This window comes from Punica granatum, chromosome 6 (genome assembly GCF_007655135.1).
Source record: "Punica granatum isolate Tunisia-2019 chromosome 6, ASM765513v2, whole genome shotgun sequence".
NCBI classification, from domain to species: domain Eukaryota; kingdom Viridiplantae; phylum Streptophyta; class Magnoliopsida; order Myrtales; family Lythraceae; genus Punica; species Punica granatum.
This window is the reverse complement of record NC_045132.1, coordinates 14,823,136-14,841,111: the sequence shown is the minus strand read 5'-3', so window position 1 is coordinate 14,841,111 and position 17,976 is coordinate 14,823,136. Positions and strand designations below refer to the sequence as shown.

Genomic DNA, 17,976 nt, shown 5'->3' with positions numbered 1-17,976 from the left:
TTTTTTAAAAAATTTAAATGTTTTTTATTTTAAAAAAATTTTAAATAATTTTTATTTTTTTATTTTTTACTATTTTTTGTATTATTTTATTGGATTTTTTGAAATTTTATTTTCTCTTAAATGACGTAGCGCATTGTGATTATGTTTCACGTGTCAAAAGTGACACATAGGACGCGCCACGTCAGCAAAATGTTAACCGCGTCAGGGGAAATTGACGGAATGTACTATATTGAAACAGTTTTAAAACTTTTGTACCAACAAGTTACCAAAAAAATATTTTGGACTAACTTGAAACATTTATGAAACCTTTTGGACCACTGGTGCAATTTACACTTATCTATATATATATAAAAGCGAAAAATTGCTTCCAAGACACTTCGTTCACGAGACCTGTGGTTATTTATCTCTTCACATGTTCAGAACATTATATCAATCCATCTCCTCTAATTTTCCCTTTCAAGTACATTGTATTTTGGGCCGATGTTTCCAAAGTCTCAACTCATGGTTATTTGCCTCTACGCAAGTTCGAAACTTTGTATCGATCCATCTTCACCAATTAATTTCCCTTTCAAGTATATTGTATTCCGTCACTTAATTTCCCCTTTCTTTTCTTCCCCTCAACTTTCCAATTTATTAAATTTTTACACACCCGAGCACGGGCAAATCTAAACCTAGCAATATATAAACCTCCATTTACTAACCTCCAGCTTGTGATTGAGTGTAGTTCGAGTCGTGATTTAAATTAATTTTTTCGAAAAAACTATTCACATATTTCAAATTTTCAATTTTAATGCAATCATAATAATAATTTTATATTAAAATCATAAATAAATATTACAAGTCTTTTACAAAACTTTTTTTATTTTCCTAAATATTAAAATTTTTACTGTAACTCAATCTTTAAATAATTTCTCTTTATATATTAAATAATTATATTTTATTAATTTTTCTAATTAGCCGCGCAACGTCATAGTTGTACTTATTTTCTCATAAATTGTTTAAGGCATCTTTCTCTGGCCCAACCCTATCTCGACAAGCACACAATACGTCGGCCGAGACAAATTGACAATGAAACATCATCTAATAATTACAAACTGATCCAAACAAATCTCTATCCTTTTTTCTTTTGCTTTTTCAACTGTGTGAATTGGTACTCGGCAATCTAATGAGCTCTGATCAATTCAATTCAAGCTAAGTTAGTTGACTATAAAAGAAAACTTTTCCAATTAAAATTTTTCTTCATTCATAATTATAAAAATCGAATATCAGACCTTATTTAAGGATAATAGCGAATCAACTTTATTTTCTTTTTCTTTTTCTTTTTGAAGGCTTCAAGCTTTCATTTTCTCCACCTCCGAGTGGTGGTGGCAATGGCCGCCTCCCACGTGTACGGCCTCCTGTCCACTCCCCGCCGTCCCCGCCGCCCACGCGTCCTTCCTCCTCCACCGGATTGAGCCGACATCTCCGCCACTCTCTATTTATCTCTGCCTCCCTCTCTTTCCACTTTTATCAAACCCCGTTTGGCCATTTCGTTCAGTAAAATAGAGAGAGAGTAGCTTTCCATTTTCAACCTCGTTTCCCATAGCTCCTTCTTTCAGCTTCATTCCCTTCTTTGATTGATAGCAATGGCCTCTCAAGACCTCAAACAGCGCATCAGAGACGAACCCGATGCCACCGCCACAGCCGCCGCCGCCGCCGATATTAATGACAAGGCCTCCCACAGGCCGGGCAGGAAGAAGGCCATGGCCAAACGCGGCCTCCGGTCTCTCGCCGTAGCCGTCGCCCTCCCACTGGCGCTCACCGCCCTCGACATCTCCTTCTTCGGCTCCGACCCTGCCTCCCGGAAGCACCTCCGGTTCCCTCCCCTGTGGGCGCTGCACGCCACGTGCCTCGTCTCGAGCATGCTCCTGGGACTCTCTGCGTGGCTTGTCTGGGCCGAGGGTGGCTTCCATAGGAAGCCCGAGGCCTTAGCCCTCTATGCAGCCGTCCTCGGCCTCGGTCTGGGTTGGGACCCGATAGTGTTTGGGGCGGGCGCCAGCAAGCTCGGACTTGTGGTGGCACTGGCTTTGTTCGGGAGCTTGTTCGGGTGCTACAAGAAGTTCAAGGAGGTGAGCACGATAGCCGGGGACCTGGTGAAGCTGTGCTTCGCGTGGGCCGGCTTCGTGTGTATTGTGAATCTCAAGCTTGTTGCTATGTGATGACACATATATGAGTAAAGAGCGGATGGGTACGTCTTTGCGCATGTTGCTACCTTAGGAAAAGGTCTTGTAAGTATATAAAGCGAGACGCGGACGCGATGTATTTAGGGTGTATCACTTCATACACGTACATACATAAATTTAGAATATGTTAGTTGCTTGTTTTGTTTATATAAGGTTTCGTGTTTCCTCTGGCAGTTGAGCTAGATAGTCAGATCTTTGAGAAATATGTGAACGCTTTCATGTTCGAATATATTTCGAATCAATGGATGTTCGAGAATTATGTGATCAAAGCTCGACGGACAAAGTTTTAGGATTCAGCATTTATACAGCAGTTCTTCTCTGACTTGCCTTGAACTCAAAGATTCTTGGAAAAAAGGAATTGGTGATTGATCCACAAAGAATGCAGTTGTTTGATAAAAAGAAAAAGTGAAGCAAGGCCACAAGTCATTCTAACGTTTCTCTTTTCCCAAACAAGACATTGATCCACTGGATTTCGATATTACTCTATAACATATGAACCAAATATCGCCTCAACACATGATTTTATCAGGATATTGGGTCGTGCATCTTTCTTCGATTGACTAAGGATTAATGTCTACTCGACTCGAGCCAACTTCCTTAAGGTTAGGGAGATTCTTCTCTTCTGCTCAAGTTCCTGCCCATCCCAAACCTGAAAACCGGGTTTGCGGTTTATTTCGTGCTTCCAACCGTACCGAGCTTCTCCTGACATTATGACTAATGAACCCGGACTTAAATATACGGGCACCTTTGATGGCACGGGATGAACATGGTATTCTTCTTCTGCTTCTTGAATGTCAGAGGTAGCTAGACTGAAGTGCATCACGCACGGGGACTCAAGGGAGATTATAGCAATCCCATCATCAAATCGCATCAAGTCAACATGCGCACAAATGCCCTGCAAGTGTCGAGAACAGATTTCCATTCATTCTGATAGCATTTCACTGATTGTGGTAAAAACCAAGGTTAATCAGACAGCATTTCATTAATTGTGGCGTTAACTAAGATCGACCGCAGAGCAACCCGCACCTGACCTTTGTGGTATAGGTTCACAATCAGCTGATCAAAGAGTGGCTCCCGTCCCAGCAGCTCCGGGGGCAATATTGGGAACAGACATCCAGCCCCATGTTCATCAGCCGCGACAATATCATGTTCCGAAAGATTATCACCTATAAGCACTGCCTCTCGGATTGAATAACAAAGCTCATTTAGCCACGGCGGAAAATCCCCGAACCTCATTGCCTGCACGCACAGAAGATGAACATGAGCATCAGATGGCAGCACTAGACGTAATCTTTGATTCGACGGAGCTCCCCTCGCCCGCTCCTGTTTGACATCCTAAATATTTAAGTCCCAACTCTGAACTCCGAACTTGAACACGAAGAACCCCAAATTGAATCACTAATCCATTTCCTAATGAGCTCAACTACATCATTCAAATTGAAACTTGTTAGTTCTTCTACTAGCCATTTTCCACTTTGTGCTGCAGTTCTTTTGAGTTAGCTGAAAATTACGTCATCTATCGTATCTCTAAGCCGCAAACTCTTCTTGTCTTCCCAATCCCCTCATGATCGATTCTTGGCAATTTCCCAATCTAAAATTTTGAGCTTTCTACCGGAAAACATGCCGATTTCGATTACCGATCGAGAACAAAGAGTAAACAACTCTCTTTAAAATAGTCCAGACCTTGCACAGAGAATCAATCCAATAATTAACACAAAAGTCAAGAACAAAAAATCGAAAAGCTTGTTCGACAAAGAAAAGCCGACAGTAAGTAATCAATCAATCCAATCAACCCAAGCTCGCCGCCGACTTAACCGAAGGTGGCGCAATCGAAGCTCTCAAGTACCTGATTAAGCGAGCTTTCAGCGAACCATCCCTCTGCAAAACACATCCCCAAGCAAACAGCACAATCATCAATCATCACAATGAACAGGTCTACTGGCTATCTATCCATTCATATCGATTCCTCCTAACTCCATATCCAATGCAAGTAGTGCCGAAAAGGGAGGAACAGGAAAGCAAGCAACGCACCGCTCCGAATCGAGGAGAGAAGGGAGAGCTGCTGCTCGGGAGAGAGGAAGTCCCTGCAAATCCACAGCCCGCTGATTTCCTTCACTCTCTCCCACCTCGGGTTACCGCTCGCCGCTAAATCAGTGCGATGGTCGGTGACGAGGTAGGTTTCGGCTTCTGATCGGTTGCCCTCTCCGTAATTGTAGTCTTCGTCGTCCGATGAGTCTCCAAAGACCTGCCGGAGAAGGGGGCGGCTTCATCCTCCATCTTCTCCGCGCAGGTTTGGTCTGACCGGCGGGGAGAGATATGTATGCTTGCAGCAGCATATTTGATTTCAGTGATCAGAAAATGTGTTAATTTCAGGTTACCCCCTAAACTTTTCACCTTACCCCATTTCTTGCTATACGTTTATCCTTTTTTTAAAAAATTTCGTACTACATACATGACGAATACATATAAAATCGTAAACTACAGAAAAATTTTAGCTTCAATGATCGGTACAATATAGTAAAATTAAAACTAAACTTATCTTGAAAAATAAAGAACCCATTGAAAAAAGAAACACTGCGATGAAATGCAAAAAATGAACATTCTTACCATCCGTTTAAATATGAAGTACGCATCGATATTTCTACTCTCACGACAACATCCAAAAATTTAGTCAGGTACATATATGACATACGATACATTTGTATATATAATTTTATACACAAAGTAATTTATTGATTTTTGTTTGTTTGAATTTAAAAATAAGTGTTGAAATTTAATATTTTAAATTTAAGTACTTAAATGAGAATAGTAGACAATTCTCTATTGTTAGATTTCGATTGAGAAATCTTGTCCGTACACGTAATCATATTTGCATAAGATAATTTCCTACTCATTCTTGAGGAGGGACGAAGCATATTTATAGAGATGCAAACAAATGCGATGATCACTTCCCTGGTTTAGGGACTTCACGATAGTCATCTCTACTTCTTCTTCCCCTTCTATGAGGCAGCTCCTCGCTTATGATGTTTCAGGGGTCCCTCTTTTTTTTTTTTAATGGATAATACGAATTTCATTCATAAATTATGGCGAACATATCCGGAGGAGGATAACCATCGATCATAAAATATGAATCAAAATCCGATCTAAAACTGAGTTACCCTAGATCATGGGCATGGCAGTTACCCTCACAGGGAATCCACGTACATTTCCAATCCATAAAAGAGGAAATAAGCTTACTAATATCCAAAATAATGTCCTAATTTCCCAAAGGCAACTAGCATGACGGTGGATAGCATCAACAACCAAAAGAGAGTCGGACTCAATCCACGCCCGGCTCCATCCGTTGTCATTAGCTGTGGATATGGCAAGCAGGATTGCGCCCGCTTTCGGGGTCCTTCGTATCCTAGATTTGTTTGTAAATGCCTCTGGCGTGACCAGTTAATTAATCTCGTTTAATGAATCTCTCTATGTAGATGGGTGAAATACCCGTTTTCACAAACCCATTATTGTCACCCCTAGACGCGTAGAACCCACGGGTGCGAATGGATTAGTAATACATATAGATGTATTGGTTATGTCTTTTATTGAAATTCATGATTTGTCTAGTAATGAATCAAATGAGTGCTTTTAAATGAACATCTACGTATTATTTTGCCGCAATTGAGAGTAGTAGCACGAGGCATATGAGAACAAATAAAATTGAGATGAATGCTTTTAAGTGAACATCCATGACCAATTTTAACTTACAGTGTGTTTGGATAGAAGAAAAATGGAGGAAAAGAGAGGGGATAGGAAGAAAAGTTGTATGGAATTTGTAAAAACTCCCATACAAAAATCGTCCCCTCCCTTTCCTTTCCCTTCGGTCTCCATCCATTCATAGGGAGGTTTAGTTTTCATAAGATTTGTATCGTTGATGATAAACTAAATTTATTATGTTAGATTTTTGGGTGATGTTTTATTTTTTTGGATGACACCACAAGGTGTCCGCAATTTATCGATTAAGAGTAATTTTCGTTCCGACGTCACTTTGACTCTCAAGAGAGAATGATGCTTAATATCAAACATTTGTTGTTGGAAGTGAGAAATTTGGTGGCATGTAAACTTCATGGTGCAAACTTGATCATAAAACTGGAAGGGCAGGATGCTACATGGTATGAACTATTATCCAAAAATTATGCCGAGAGGGTGGCCCTGGTGAAGGTACCTAATGAAATTAGAAATACCGACACGTTTGGATAGAAGTTAGAGAAGTTGATATAATTGAAATAAATGAGAATGAATGATAAGCGATAGAATGAAGGCTGAAGCAATTTTACTTATATAAAAAAATTATAGTTTGTAGTGTATATGAATAGGGGTGTAAACGACCCGAGACATTCGCGAATGGTTCGGACTTGACTCGATGAAAGCTTGAATTCGGTTCACTCTTATAAGCTTGAGCCGGCTAGGCTTGAGCTCGCTTAAGCAAGCTAGTCAGCTTGTCGTGCGAGCTTAATAAGCTAAGCTAAAGCATGGCGTGGCGAGCTTTAGAACCAGGCTGAGCCTTCGCTAAATACAATGAGCCGTGAGCCCAAGCTGGAAGAGTTAGGCTCGCGCGAGCTTGAGCTTGAGCCCGAACTAATAAATGAGCCCAGCTCAATCATTTACACCCCTAATGTGGAATAGGTGACCGGAATAAGCGGGGAATGAATATTATTTTTATTTTTATTATCAAAATTTGATTTGTGACTTCTTATGCATGAGGAAGTTAATTTTACTTTTATTTTTTTGATTTGCGATTTCGGTTAAGTTTTTTTATTTATCTTGTGAGGTCGAGGGTATTTACAGAATAGAGTATTTGATATACATTTTTGCGCCTCTCAATAATGAGAGATCCCTTGTCCATAGGATAGAATATGTTTTATATTGTTATAGTAAAGATAATGAAAGCGTATGCTCACAAGCTACGAATTTATCTTTTATATAAATATATAAATATATATACAAAATACTCTTTAACTTCTCTAACTAGAGAGATTTTTTAGTTTTATGACTAAAGTAGGCGAGATTATAAGATGCCATTTTTTGTGCTATTGATGGTCGAAATTTCTTCGAGTACGAGATATTTATGTCCAACATGACATCATCTGGTAAGTTGTTTTGGCTTTTATAATTTATATAGATATAATACGGCATAAATTTTACATATTTTATATTGGTCATAATCGATAAATATATATCTTAGACAAAGAACTCGATAAAAGAACTCTGATGAAAAATGTCACTTCTCTCAAATGATGAATTAGCATAAAATATATTCACTATTACTAATATAATATCGCACATGTAATGTTTGTAGCATAAAAGTTGTTCTTTTATGATATTAATAATGTAATATCACGTACGTATCAATCTCAGTATAAATATATACCTTTTAAAGAACATGACAGAAAAATTAAATAAAGAATTTGTCAATTTAGTCTATTGGTATTAGTTGGTTTCTTTCTCCGTCTTTGTTTTTCACCATGCCTCCTCATCTTTTCGCATTGAGAGCAAGACTTTCACCATGGCAAAGGAAACACGGGATCTCCCCACTTCTCAGAGTCACTCAATCGAAGGGAGAGAGCAGCTTCTCCATGTATTTTGGACTTGAAGCATAGGAATGGCTTTCAAGGCTGTGGGAGAGTTCTGGTTCGAGAAGGGGGAGCCTACATGCGTGCGTACGAAGACGAAGGGAGGTCGTCCGGCTCTTTTTTCCTCAAGCTTTCCAGAAATACGAGATGATGCTTTCTCTGCCTTACGGACCTCATTGGAAGAGTAGACAGACGATGATAGTACCGAAGGGGAGGATGGCCGAGGTATGGTGGTTGTTCATGAAGACAGTGTCGGCCTTGACACCTTTAGTAGCAAAAGAGGGAGGGTTAGTTATGAAGTCGAAATCTACGGTGACAAGAAAAGAGGGGTTGAGGCTGGTGGGGGAGTGTCCTTGTTGTAGGGTTAACATGGAGTTTCCACTGTCATTTTAATGCTATTCTGTTTTTGTAAAATTGATACGAAAATATCGTAATTTCATATTCCTTTTTGTAGGTTTAACAATAAGAACATGAGAAGTTATTAGGTCTCGTACTTTTCTTTTTCTATTATTCTTTTGAAAAATTAAAACTTATTGTTGTACATTATTAATGTTTCAATTGTAATAATCCTAATTTTTCCCCTCCTTTTCTAAGGTTAAAGCTTCGAAAGGATAACTAATTAGAAATTCTTCTTTGTAAATAGAAGAATTCGATTGAAGAGAGAACAATATATGCAACGGAGAAGAAATTTTGGAAAATATGTTGACACATCTTTTAATATTCATCCAAAAAATTCTAATAAAACTTTATATTTATATCAGAAAACTTAAAATATGAAAAATATTGTAAGTTAATTATAGATTTGTAGTGTAATTGAAAAAGTTATTACACTATCTTTTTAAATCTACATATATATTTAAAGAAAAATTATTTCTGTATAAATTAATAATTAAAAGAATTTCCAGAAATGCAATGAGTTAAAGTAGTTGATATTTGAGACGGAAAAGATAAATCTATTTAAAGATTTTCAAAAGTTTTAATCTTTATTAATATCATAGAATAGGAACTTATGATGTTTCTCTTATTAGACCTCCAATTGATATAATCAAATGAATATTAATATGTTCTTTTATCAAACGCAGTAACTATTATAATTCTAGCGGCACAATAAATATTCAGGAAGTAAATTTTTTTTAGTAATATGTTTTCCTTTGTTAGAATTCATTAATGCACGAAGCATTTTGATTAAAGAACAATTATTTAGTGAAAGTGTCAATTATGATATTTTTCTACCGGATTGTCAATTCAATTATGATATTAAATTAATGAAAATATCGCAAAAATTAAATACACTAACTAAAAGTTTGTGCATCACACGATTCCAAAAACCTAGTTAAAATTATATTATTTCCCAGTATGTACTAAATGCATATCTCCAATTAACGTGGACAGTTACAAATGCATGGGAAGGCTCTATTTTGCAAAATGGGCATAGGTGGTGACGTTTGGTGATTGCGTATTACATATAGATTCGGACCAATTTCAAATTAATTATCGTTATGACTTAAAAATTTTAAAACTTCTAGCAATAAATTATACATAAATATAATCTACCAATTGATATTAGTCCAACATAAATTTTACTGTCAATGCAGTTAACAAATAGAATAATTAATGTTGAAACAAGCAAAATGAATGGTATCATTATGATCATTAAATTTTAAATTATTTTAATTACAGGAAAATCTATGCATAAGTTGAATTTGGAGCTCATGTGCTCATTGATCATGGGCAGGTTGGGAGGCTATTTAGTAACAACTCTTTAAAACGTATAATTTCTCCCACGGTGAAGTCTGATTATGCATACTCTTATCATTTTTTGAACTGTACTAGAATTTTTCTTTTTTTTCAGAGTTTCTTACTGAAAGCATCTAAATAATATAGATTTATTTACGATACAAGATTAACGAATAATTTTCTTCCGTATATATTATATTTACTTTTCCTGTCTTTCGTATAAATGATCTGTTGTCAATAGTTTGAAATGTACAACATTATTATTGAATTTAATTTCTAATTTTATAAAAGCATATTTAAAGTTTTACAAATTATGAATTTTTATTTGTAAAATCCGTGCAGCGCACGGTGCTAGAAACCTAGTATGTTATAATTTTTGTTTTGAAATATTTATATATTTTACGGTGCTACTTGCTATCAAAAATAACAAACAATCAACCCGCTATTCATTCATAATTGAAGGAAAAGAGAACACGATCATATCATGCAATTGGACATCATAACTTCATAAACTGAAATTACTCTTAAGTTTACCAAAGTTCGACGGGACAATACTTTTGTACACCTTCAATATATAATTGATCCATTTTATATCACTCACCTCTCATAACACCAAATATACCTATATGCTTGTTCAGAAAAAAAAGAAAATAAAAAAAAAGAACTCAACTTTTGTTTCGATGGTTTTCATCTCAATAGCACTTGAAGTTGTTCCGTAAAATCACGAAATCAATCCACAAAATTCACAAGTAATTCAATATGAATACCTCTCTTAAATATATTTCCTTTCCCTCTAAAATAAACCACAGGAATGTTGAATGAGCATTGACTCTCAAATGACTCAAAATCAAAGAACGACAAGCTTTGATAATGTTTTTGAAGACCACATAATTACTGCAATGTATACCCCCATATGTTGAGATATATATTATGGGGATATCGTTTGAAATGTGAACAATATACGAAATAAAGGAAATTATTATAATATTAATCACAAACACAAGAGATCAAATTTGTATAACACATCAAAATAAGTGACCATATTCAATAGATAACTCAAAGAATTGGAAAACATAAAAACGATATACTGGGTAAGCTATTTCAAGAACGATCTTGACTGTAATTTTAAGAGTGATTTGTCATATTTTAGGAAAATATGTATGATCTCAGTTGCACAGGTATGTAAAGAAATTTTTAGTGATTTGTAATTTATTCAACAAAGTTAAATGACATAGCTAGAATATGTGAAATTTTATAGTTATAATTATATATATAGCTAACTGGTAAACTGCTGAATCCATTCATAGCATGATCAACGCGATATCACCGGAACAATAGATTCGTATCAAATTTTCCAATCCTTGAGGTCCTCCACCACATATCCTCAGTTCAAATTCATCGCTATGAATGTGTCACAAAATGAAGCAGAAACCTCAATTCTTCCAATGAATTTAACGCGGCGAAAAAGTGGACTAGCACCGAGTTAAATTCCCGAGTTACATAGACAATGACATTATTATTCTAATTCCCTTATGAATAATCCATCTCATCATCGACGGAGTTCCTCAAGTAGTAGATGACAATACTAATAACAGGAGGGAATATAACAGCAACATGGAGTTCAAAAATTCAGAAAGGACATGTGATGTAACAACAATTCAAAATGATGAGCAGCAAAAATCATGCCTGAGAGAGATCATCTGAGCTTTCAAAATTATAATCTTTCACCAGTTCCATGGAACTAGTAGATCGGGTAGTTGTCACTAACCCCGGGCCACAGGTTCCTGTAAATGGCGGTTGCAATGGGTATGATCCCCGCGAGTGCGAGCTGAAGCTGCTCTGAGCTGCTGGTCCGAACCGAGATCTGCCCGCTCATCTTGTTGTTCAACCCTGCACGGATTCCAATCTTTGAACTACGACCAATGGAGAACTGGGACTGGAAGTTGGCGCCAAGGGCCAGGTCCCCTCTCCACCGCACGAGGGACAACCCCAGAGAAGACTGGTCCTGTCCAATTGGGAAATCCGCTTCCCTAAGCCTCATTTCCAAATTCGCCCCGTACACTGAGTCTCCCTGAGATCTCACCGTCCCAGCGCTCCCCACGAACACTAGTCGCTTCCCGAGGGCAATTTGATCCTCGACCTTGAGTCCTGTGGCCACGTTCTCTCCCAAGAAAGTGACAGAGAACCCTGCGGCTGTCCTGTTCTTCCTAAAGCTCTTGAACTTGGTCTCTCCCCTCAGGATGTATGCAAGCTGCTTCCCAATGTTCTGAATGTCAAAGCCTGCCATGGTAGACCCACTCTCGCCATACTTAGCTGCGACTGACGAGTCCAAGTGGATGTTGAACTCCTTCTTGTCCTTTGTGATCTGAACCGCGACAGCAGTTGGGAATTTACTGGCAATCGCAAGGCTGTGCTCGAGGTTTACTCCATCATAACCGCAGTCATGGTCCCACCCATGAGTGTCCAGAACAGGCCTTGCTATGAACTGCGATGTCGGCTCCAGGAAACGGTACCTGTAATTAGGGCAAACAGTTACATCTCTTCATTAGGAACATGCAAGACTAAAGGTGAATACATAATAGGACTGGATCTATTTTACATTGTGATTTCATCAAAAAAACGTAAGAGGTGACAACATAATAGGAGTTGGATTGTATTTTACAAGATGTTCTCCAACAGTCAAAACTTTGCTTTTCACTAAAAAATTATGTATTAATACACGACATGTCTTAGCAAAAATTTAGGAGGAATATTTCTCCCAGTATAGTTTTCCCTACCTGTATGCCGGATTGTCGCTATCGAAGGAGGGAGGGAGAACCATATCATGCAAAGGTACTGGAACAGCAGCAGGGCTTCCATTATCAGCATCAGCATCTTCTCCCACATATGCATACTCATCAGTTGTCACCTTTCCTTTCTTCTTCATCTCTCTCATTCTCTTCAATTCCTCCCTCCACTGCTTCCTCTGCAGCAGTTTCACCCGGTAGTCATACTCCTCCAAATATGCACGCCTCTGATCTTTGCTGAGCTTAGCTAGTTGGGCTTTCCTGAGAGGCTTGAAGGGTGGGAGCTGGTCATACTCGTCCTCTTCGTCTTCTTCATCAGACTCAGACAAATCAGCAAGATCTACATCAGAGTCACCATTCTCAATGCCCTGATCGGAGGGGAGTTTTGGATGAGTACGAGACTGCAACAGCCATGATAGCAGGTACGGAAGAGGTGGTGAGCGCATGCGAAACCCGAAAAGCTTCTTGTGATCAAATGGGTCCTGAGGCTTTGAGAGAGAGCTTGCTTCTGATAAGATCTTCATTGAGAAGGACAACAGCAATAGCTGTGGTCTCCAAGCTTGACCGTTTGGTAGAATCTTCTCGCCCTCTCTGTTCTTACGACAGGATGGGTGATTCTCCACAAGGGAAACAGGATTCATCAGGCTCGGATTCATGAGCCTCAAATCACCAACAGCTTGCCCAATTGACTGCTGAACAACATGGGACCGCTGAGTAACAAAAGCGTCATAGTTCAGCGGAGAGCCTGATGGGCCATCAGGTGGGGCTGAAGCAGCATGAGTGAGAGTGACCACAGCACTTCTCCAGATCGATGAGCCAAGAGAGCCCGAGATTGTCTTCAGCAATGGGAGATCATTGAGATCCCGGGTTTGTGTATCCAGTCGATCCACATACAGGACAATATCTGGGGGACATTTCTTTGTGAACTTCTTTATATTAGATAAGATCTTGCGATTTGTGTTTTGCTCCATAATAGAAGGCCTTAGAGCTGGAGTATCGAAAAACCTGATTTTAACCCCATGAACAGTTCCAACTATCTCTTTCACCTCAGTCGTGGCAGTTTCAAATGCATGTATCTGGGCCTTATTCTCACCAAGGATAGAATTGATCGTGGCACTTTTACCAACCCCGGCTTTCCCGAGGACCAATACGTTCAGGCAGAAGCCAAGGTCATCTTTTCCCTCTGACTCGAGCTCAGTAGCACTTCGCTTTGCAGACTCAAGGCTGAATATTTGACTAGTTTGCCTACCTGCAACAAGCGCCAAACGGTACAGCACTTGTGCTGCCAATGAATCTTCTGGGGAATAGCCCAATCTTTGAACAAGCCTCAAGAATTTTACCCTTAACTCCTGAATCTTCTCTAGTTTCTTCTTTTCTTCTTCAGTCAGATTGTTCTCAGACTCTCCTGAAGGAGTGACATTCGAAGAGAAGAGACTTGGGCGATTTGATCTTGGGCCAGGTCTGACGGACCTGAGAGAAGATCCCAACCCAGCAGGACGCTCAACAGAGAATAGCCTTGACCCATCTTGAGAAGTGATGGTAATGCCTCCTCCACCATCATCAGCACCGGTTGCAGCTTTCAAGAGAGCTGCAAGAGCTGCTGAGTCGAATAACTCCTTCCCCTCCCCTTCTTCATCGGTGTCAGCTTCCTCGTCGGATTCGGTGACAACCTGACCATCAATGCGTTGCGAGTTGCCCTGCGAACTCTCAGCACCAGACTGAGAACCAGCACCCAACCCTCTCTCCAGCTCATCCAAGAACTGTTTGGCAGCTTCAGAGTCTTCAAAGAGCACATCCTCCTTTTCTCCATCTGTTTCCGAGCCTTCTTCAGCCCCAGCGTCTTCATCTGGCTTAAGCTTTTGATTGTCCTCGGAGTCAACACACAGTTCTCGCTGGTGTGACTCTATTCCACTTGGGATGCCATCTTCCGCAGCATGCTCTTGAGCTTCTACAATTGTGCCATTACTCTCCGGTGCAGCCCTAGAATCTGCTTCAAGCTCCCCTTCAGTTCCTTGTTTCCCCTCAGCAATCACGGGCATAGCAGCTCCACTTGCACCATCAGTTAAATCAACATTTGTTCCATTTTTGGAGCTTTCTTCCGCTCCTTTTCCCACCACATCACCATCATCTTTCTGCAAAATACTAGTCACTTCCACCGATTCATCAACACTCTCCCCATTCGTACTTACAGCAGTGTTCAAAGCAATGGGTTCGACAGCTTTGCTGCTAATTGGCTCAAACTCATTGTCCAAACTTACTTTTCCCTCAACCGGGATATCCCTCTCCACAATTCCGGAATCCTTCCCTCCAGCTACATCCCCAACAACAGCAGCCCCGGAGTTCAAAACATCGACTTGTATGGTTTCCACAACAGCGTCTCCTCCAGCAGTAAAATTCACCCCTTCTAGCTCATTAAGCTTCTCATCTACACGTTCAGCAACCTCAGGGCCGACCCGTCTCTCCTCATCCTTCAGCTTATCCACTCCAGTCTTGGCCACAGACATCGCCCCAACTTCGGAGCTCAAACTCATATCAGGAGCCTCCACAGTTCCAGTCACAGGTCCCTTTCCACTCACCAAGTTCTTATCAACACTGCCACCAGCTTCCAACAAGTCACTCAACTCCCTCAGCTTCTTATCCACAAACACCCCCTTCGCCCCATCTAAATCCTCCACAAAAACCTTAGCTTTCGAATCACCCGCACCACCGCCGCCATATCCTTCCACATCCTCCTCATCGTCATCATCATCATCATTCGACACCTTCGCCACGGGCCTAAATACCCCACGAGCCTCCATCTCGCGGCCCATTTCGGCCGAAATTGGAGCGTCGGGGGCAGTCTCGAACTCCTCCTGGCCGCTCGCGAAACCCCCGTTATCGGACTCGCCCTCGCTGTCGCCGCCCAATTTCACGTCCCCGATGGTAACGGAATTGGCGGCGACGGCCTCGTCATCGGAATCGTCAGAGGAGGCAGAGGAGGAGGAAGAAGAAGGAGAGGGGGAAGAACCTGAGGAGTAGTTCTCCATCGCCTTGGCCTGCGCCGCGTTCGACTCCTCAGGCATAATTGGTTTGAACTCCATTGAAGGTCGGGGGTAAGAGGGAGAGAGGGGGTGGGTGGGATTAGGGTTTAAGGGAAGGGGAAGGAGAAGGGATAATGTTGGGGGGGATTGCGGTGGGGATGAAGAAGAAGATAAGGTGAAAGGGCTGCTTGCTTGCTTTTCCTCAGAGCCCTCTGAGGTGAGACTGACGGCTTCTCTTCCGTTCGAAGCCGCTGATGGGTAAAAAGGATAAGAGGGAGAGAGGAAGAGGACGACTCCCTCTGGCTTTGCTTGGCTTTGGGTTTTTCGGATTGATATCGATAAGTAAAATTAAATAAAAATAAATAAATAAATGCATAAAACAAATTAGTAGATAAATAAATACAAAAAGAAAATTCCCTTTTTCTTTTCTTAAAGCTTTTTTGAGTCTTTTTACCAAAAAAAAAAATCTCAGTGTTGGTTGTTGATATTTTTGCTGGGCTATAAGTGCAAATTAAATAGACTTTTTGGGTTTGGGTGCAATGGCCCCCTTAAAGTTATATATAATCAATTAACCCGTCAAAGTTTAGGACAAGTTGCAAAAAGTGAGAAATGACCGCAGGTTAAGTTGAGGAAGGGTTCTCTAGGTAGGCTTTATGAGCTCAAACTTGTAAGCATCTCGTTCCGACCTGAGTTAGGTCAATCATTTAGGGAGCACATCGAATCAGAGGGCAGATGAAAATACACATCACACATCAGAAGATGGACTTTCAAGATTAAACAGATAAGTCATCGATCGCTAAATACTTAACTTATATTTTAAGTGCCTATTTTCAAAAACAATATGGGATAATTGGCAAGATTTCCTTTTTCGGGGAACTGCGTGTAAAACGAGTTTTGAAACATGACGCCCACTTATTGGAGACTTTTTTTTAAAACCCAATTGCTTGTATTTTTATCGAAAAATGGCACATTAATATTCTATGATTAATAAACTATTTGATTCATATAATTTATTCAGTAAAAAAGGGTTCGAGATGGAAAAATCGATGCTCTCACGTAGCGAGAAATGCTCATGTTGGGGTGTTTTCTAGGCAAAAACTATTTTTTAGAATCGAAGATATTTTTCGATAATTTTTCTTCACTCAAATGCGCTTTAAAATCCTGAAAAAGGTAAAATGAAATTTTCTAACAAGTTTGAGGGTAAATGAGCTATTACCAAACCAATTCAGTTAAAACTGGTTGGAACCAGTTCCTTTCGAGGAAGAAATTTAAAATGGGACCGCGGTTTTTGTATGAAGGCACGGTTAGTAATCGCGCCCAGCCCCTTAGGTGCGGTTGCTACTAGCTATCCAAATTTGTAGGTTTGGACAATTGAACCCATTCGGAACTCTCAAAATTTGAAATAACTTTTATTTTCATTCATGAGCTTTCGTTATTTGTAAAACGGTCATCGACTCTCCTTTACCTATAAATAGAGGGTCATTTGCTGAAGAAAAAACTTTTGGCCAACTTCATGTGCTGAAGTTCTGCCAAAATAACCCAAAAATCTCATAATTACACTAATACCTACTTAATCTAGTAAGGAAGCATCCATTTTCGAGCTTGGGGTATGAATTGAAGGTTGCTTTTCCCAAGCAAGCAAGCAAAGATATAGTATGGGCGACTTCTCACCGCTGTCCAGAACCGAGATAGAGCTCTTTAGCACCCATCTTGGTTGTTATGTGCTCATTTAATGTATTTATGTGTAGACTAGATGAATAGGTGAGTAATTTAAGTGTATTAGAACCTAATATGATTAATCAAGTAGTATAATGTTTAATTAGGATATTACTCGGCTAAGCTAAACTTGATTGCCAACGTGAAAAGACTAATTGCATGTCAATTGGACTTGATTTGGTGTTAATTGAGTTAATTTGTGTATAATTAGATGTAATTAGCCCTAATTGACTTGTACATGTGTAAATAAGTTCACGAAATGGCTTAATCATGGCTAATTGAGGGTGAAATTGGTAGATTAGCATTCTGTAATTCTCAGTAAATTAGGCCTAGTAGATGAGTCAATTTGATGATTTGTGGCTCGATTAGGCTTAATTAGCTTCCTATTGCTTGAGATTAGGCTTAATTAGGTTCAAATGGCCTTAATTAGCTCAAAATTAATCCGTTAAGCATGCTGGAAAAATTTTGTTGAATTGATCCGATAGTCAGTTGGGTGATTTAGGGGTAAATTAGGCTTAATTATATTGTGCTGGTTAGTCAGTATCTTTGTGTAATAGGGCCTAATCGCGGCCAATTCCTATTTTTTGCTTCAATTGATGAATGGAGCTTTGATTGTGTTGAAGACAATGTGGCCGAGTGGGTATAGTGTCCAATTAGGCTCGATTCTGCTCATTAGAGTCTAATTATGATTAATTAGATCAATTTAGGTGAAATTGACCTAATTAGTCTTTCGACCTTAGGAATTAGAGTCTAATTGAGTCTAATTGAATGTCTTTAGGCTTGATTAGTGTGAATAACCACTCTCGTGTGTATATGTGTATATTTGTGTGTGAATAATCAAGTCAAAATCGGTCAAACCATGAAATTGATGTAATAATTGGTA

General features: G+C 39.5%; 3 protein-coding genes across 3 annotated transcripts; 1 reads left to right on the top strand and 2 right to left on the bottom strand.

The window, feature by feature from the left end:
• The first annotated feature begins 1,325 nt into the window (after positions 1–1,325).
• On the top strand, positions 1,326–2,242 carry LOC116211701 (translocator protein homolog). Its single transcript, XM_031546181.1, has one exon. It carries the CDS (start codon positions 1,626–1,628, stop codon positions 2,196–2,198), a length of 573 nt encoding a protein of 190 aa, XP_031402041.1. The 5' UTR covers positions 1,326–1,625; the 3' UTR covers positions 2,199–2,242.
• A 345-nt stretch (positions 2,243–2,587) lies between these two features.
• LOC116212182 (alkylated DNA repair protein ALKBH8 homolog) lies at positions 2,588–4,626 on the bottom strand. The gene is made up of 5 exons (XM_031546752.1): positions 4,622–4,626; positions 4,254–4,486; positions 4,069–4,100; positions 3,249–3,461; positions 2,588–3,117 (listed from the first exon to the last, which is right to left on the bottom strand). The coding sequence occupies exons 1-5, from the start codon at positions 4,624–4,626 to the stop codon at positions 2,797–2,799; spliced, it is 804 nt and encodes a 267-aa protein (XP_031402612.1). The 3' UTR covers positions 2,588–2,796.
• Positions 4,627–10,921: 6,295 nt separating this feature from the next.
• On the bottom strand, positions 10,922–15,689 carry LOC116210073 (translocase of chloroplast 159, chloroplastic-like). Its single transcript, XM_031543881.1, has 2 exons — positions 12,349–15,689; positions 10,922–12,084 (listed from the first exon to the last, which is right to left on the bottom strand). The coding sequence occupies exons 1-2, from the start codon at positions 15,435–15,437 to the stop codon at positions 11,313–11,315; spliced, it is 3,861 nt and encodes a 1,286-aa protein (XP_031399741.1). The 5' UTR covers positions 15,438–15,689; the 3' UTR covers positions 10,922–11,312.
• Positions 15,690–17,976: the final 2,287 nt, after the last annotated feature.

Coding starts and splice junctions, on each gene's coding strand:
- LOC116211701 (XM_031546181.1), top strand. CDS start 1,626: ATGGCCTCTCAAGACCTCAAACAGCGCATCAGAGACGAACCCGATGCC.
- LOC116212182 (XM_031546752.1), bottom strand. Junction 4,101..4,253: donor TCTCTCCTCGATTCGGAGCG/GTGCGTTGCTTG, acceptor TGTGTTTTGCAG/AGGGATGGTTCGCTGAAAGC. Junction 3,462..4,068: donor CTGAAAGCTCGCTTAATCAG/GTACTTGAGAGC, acceptor CTGTGCGTGCAG/GCAATGAGGTTCGGGGATTT.
- LOC116210073 (XM_031543881.1), bottom strand. CDS start 15,437: ATGGAGTTCAAACCAATTATGCCTGAGGAGTCGAACGCGGCGCAGGCC. Junction 12,085..12,348: donor AGCGACAATCCGGCATACAG/GTAGGGAAAACT, acceptor CCCTAATTACAG/GTACCGTTTCCTGGAGCCGA.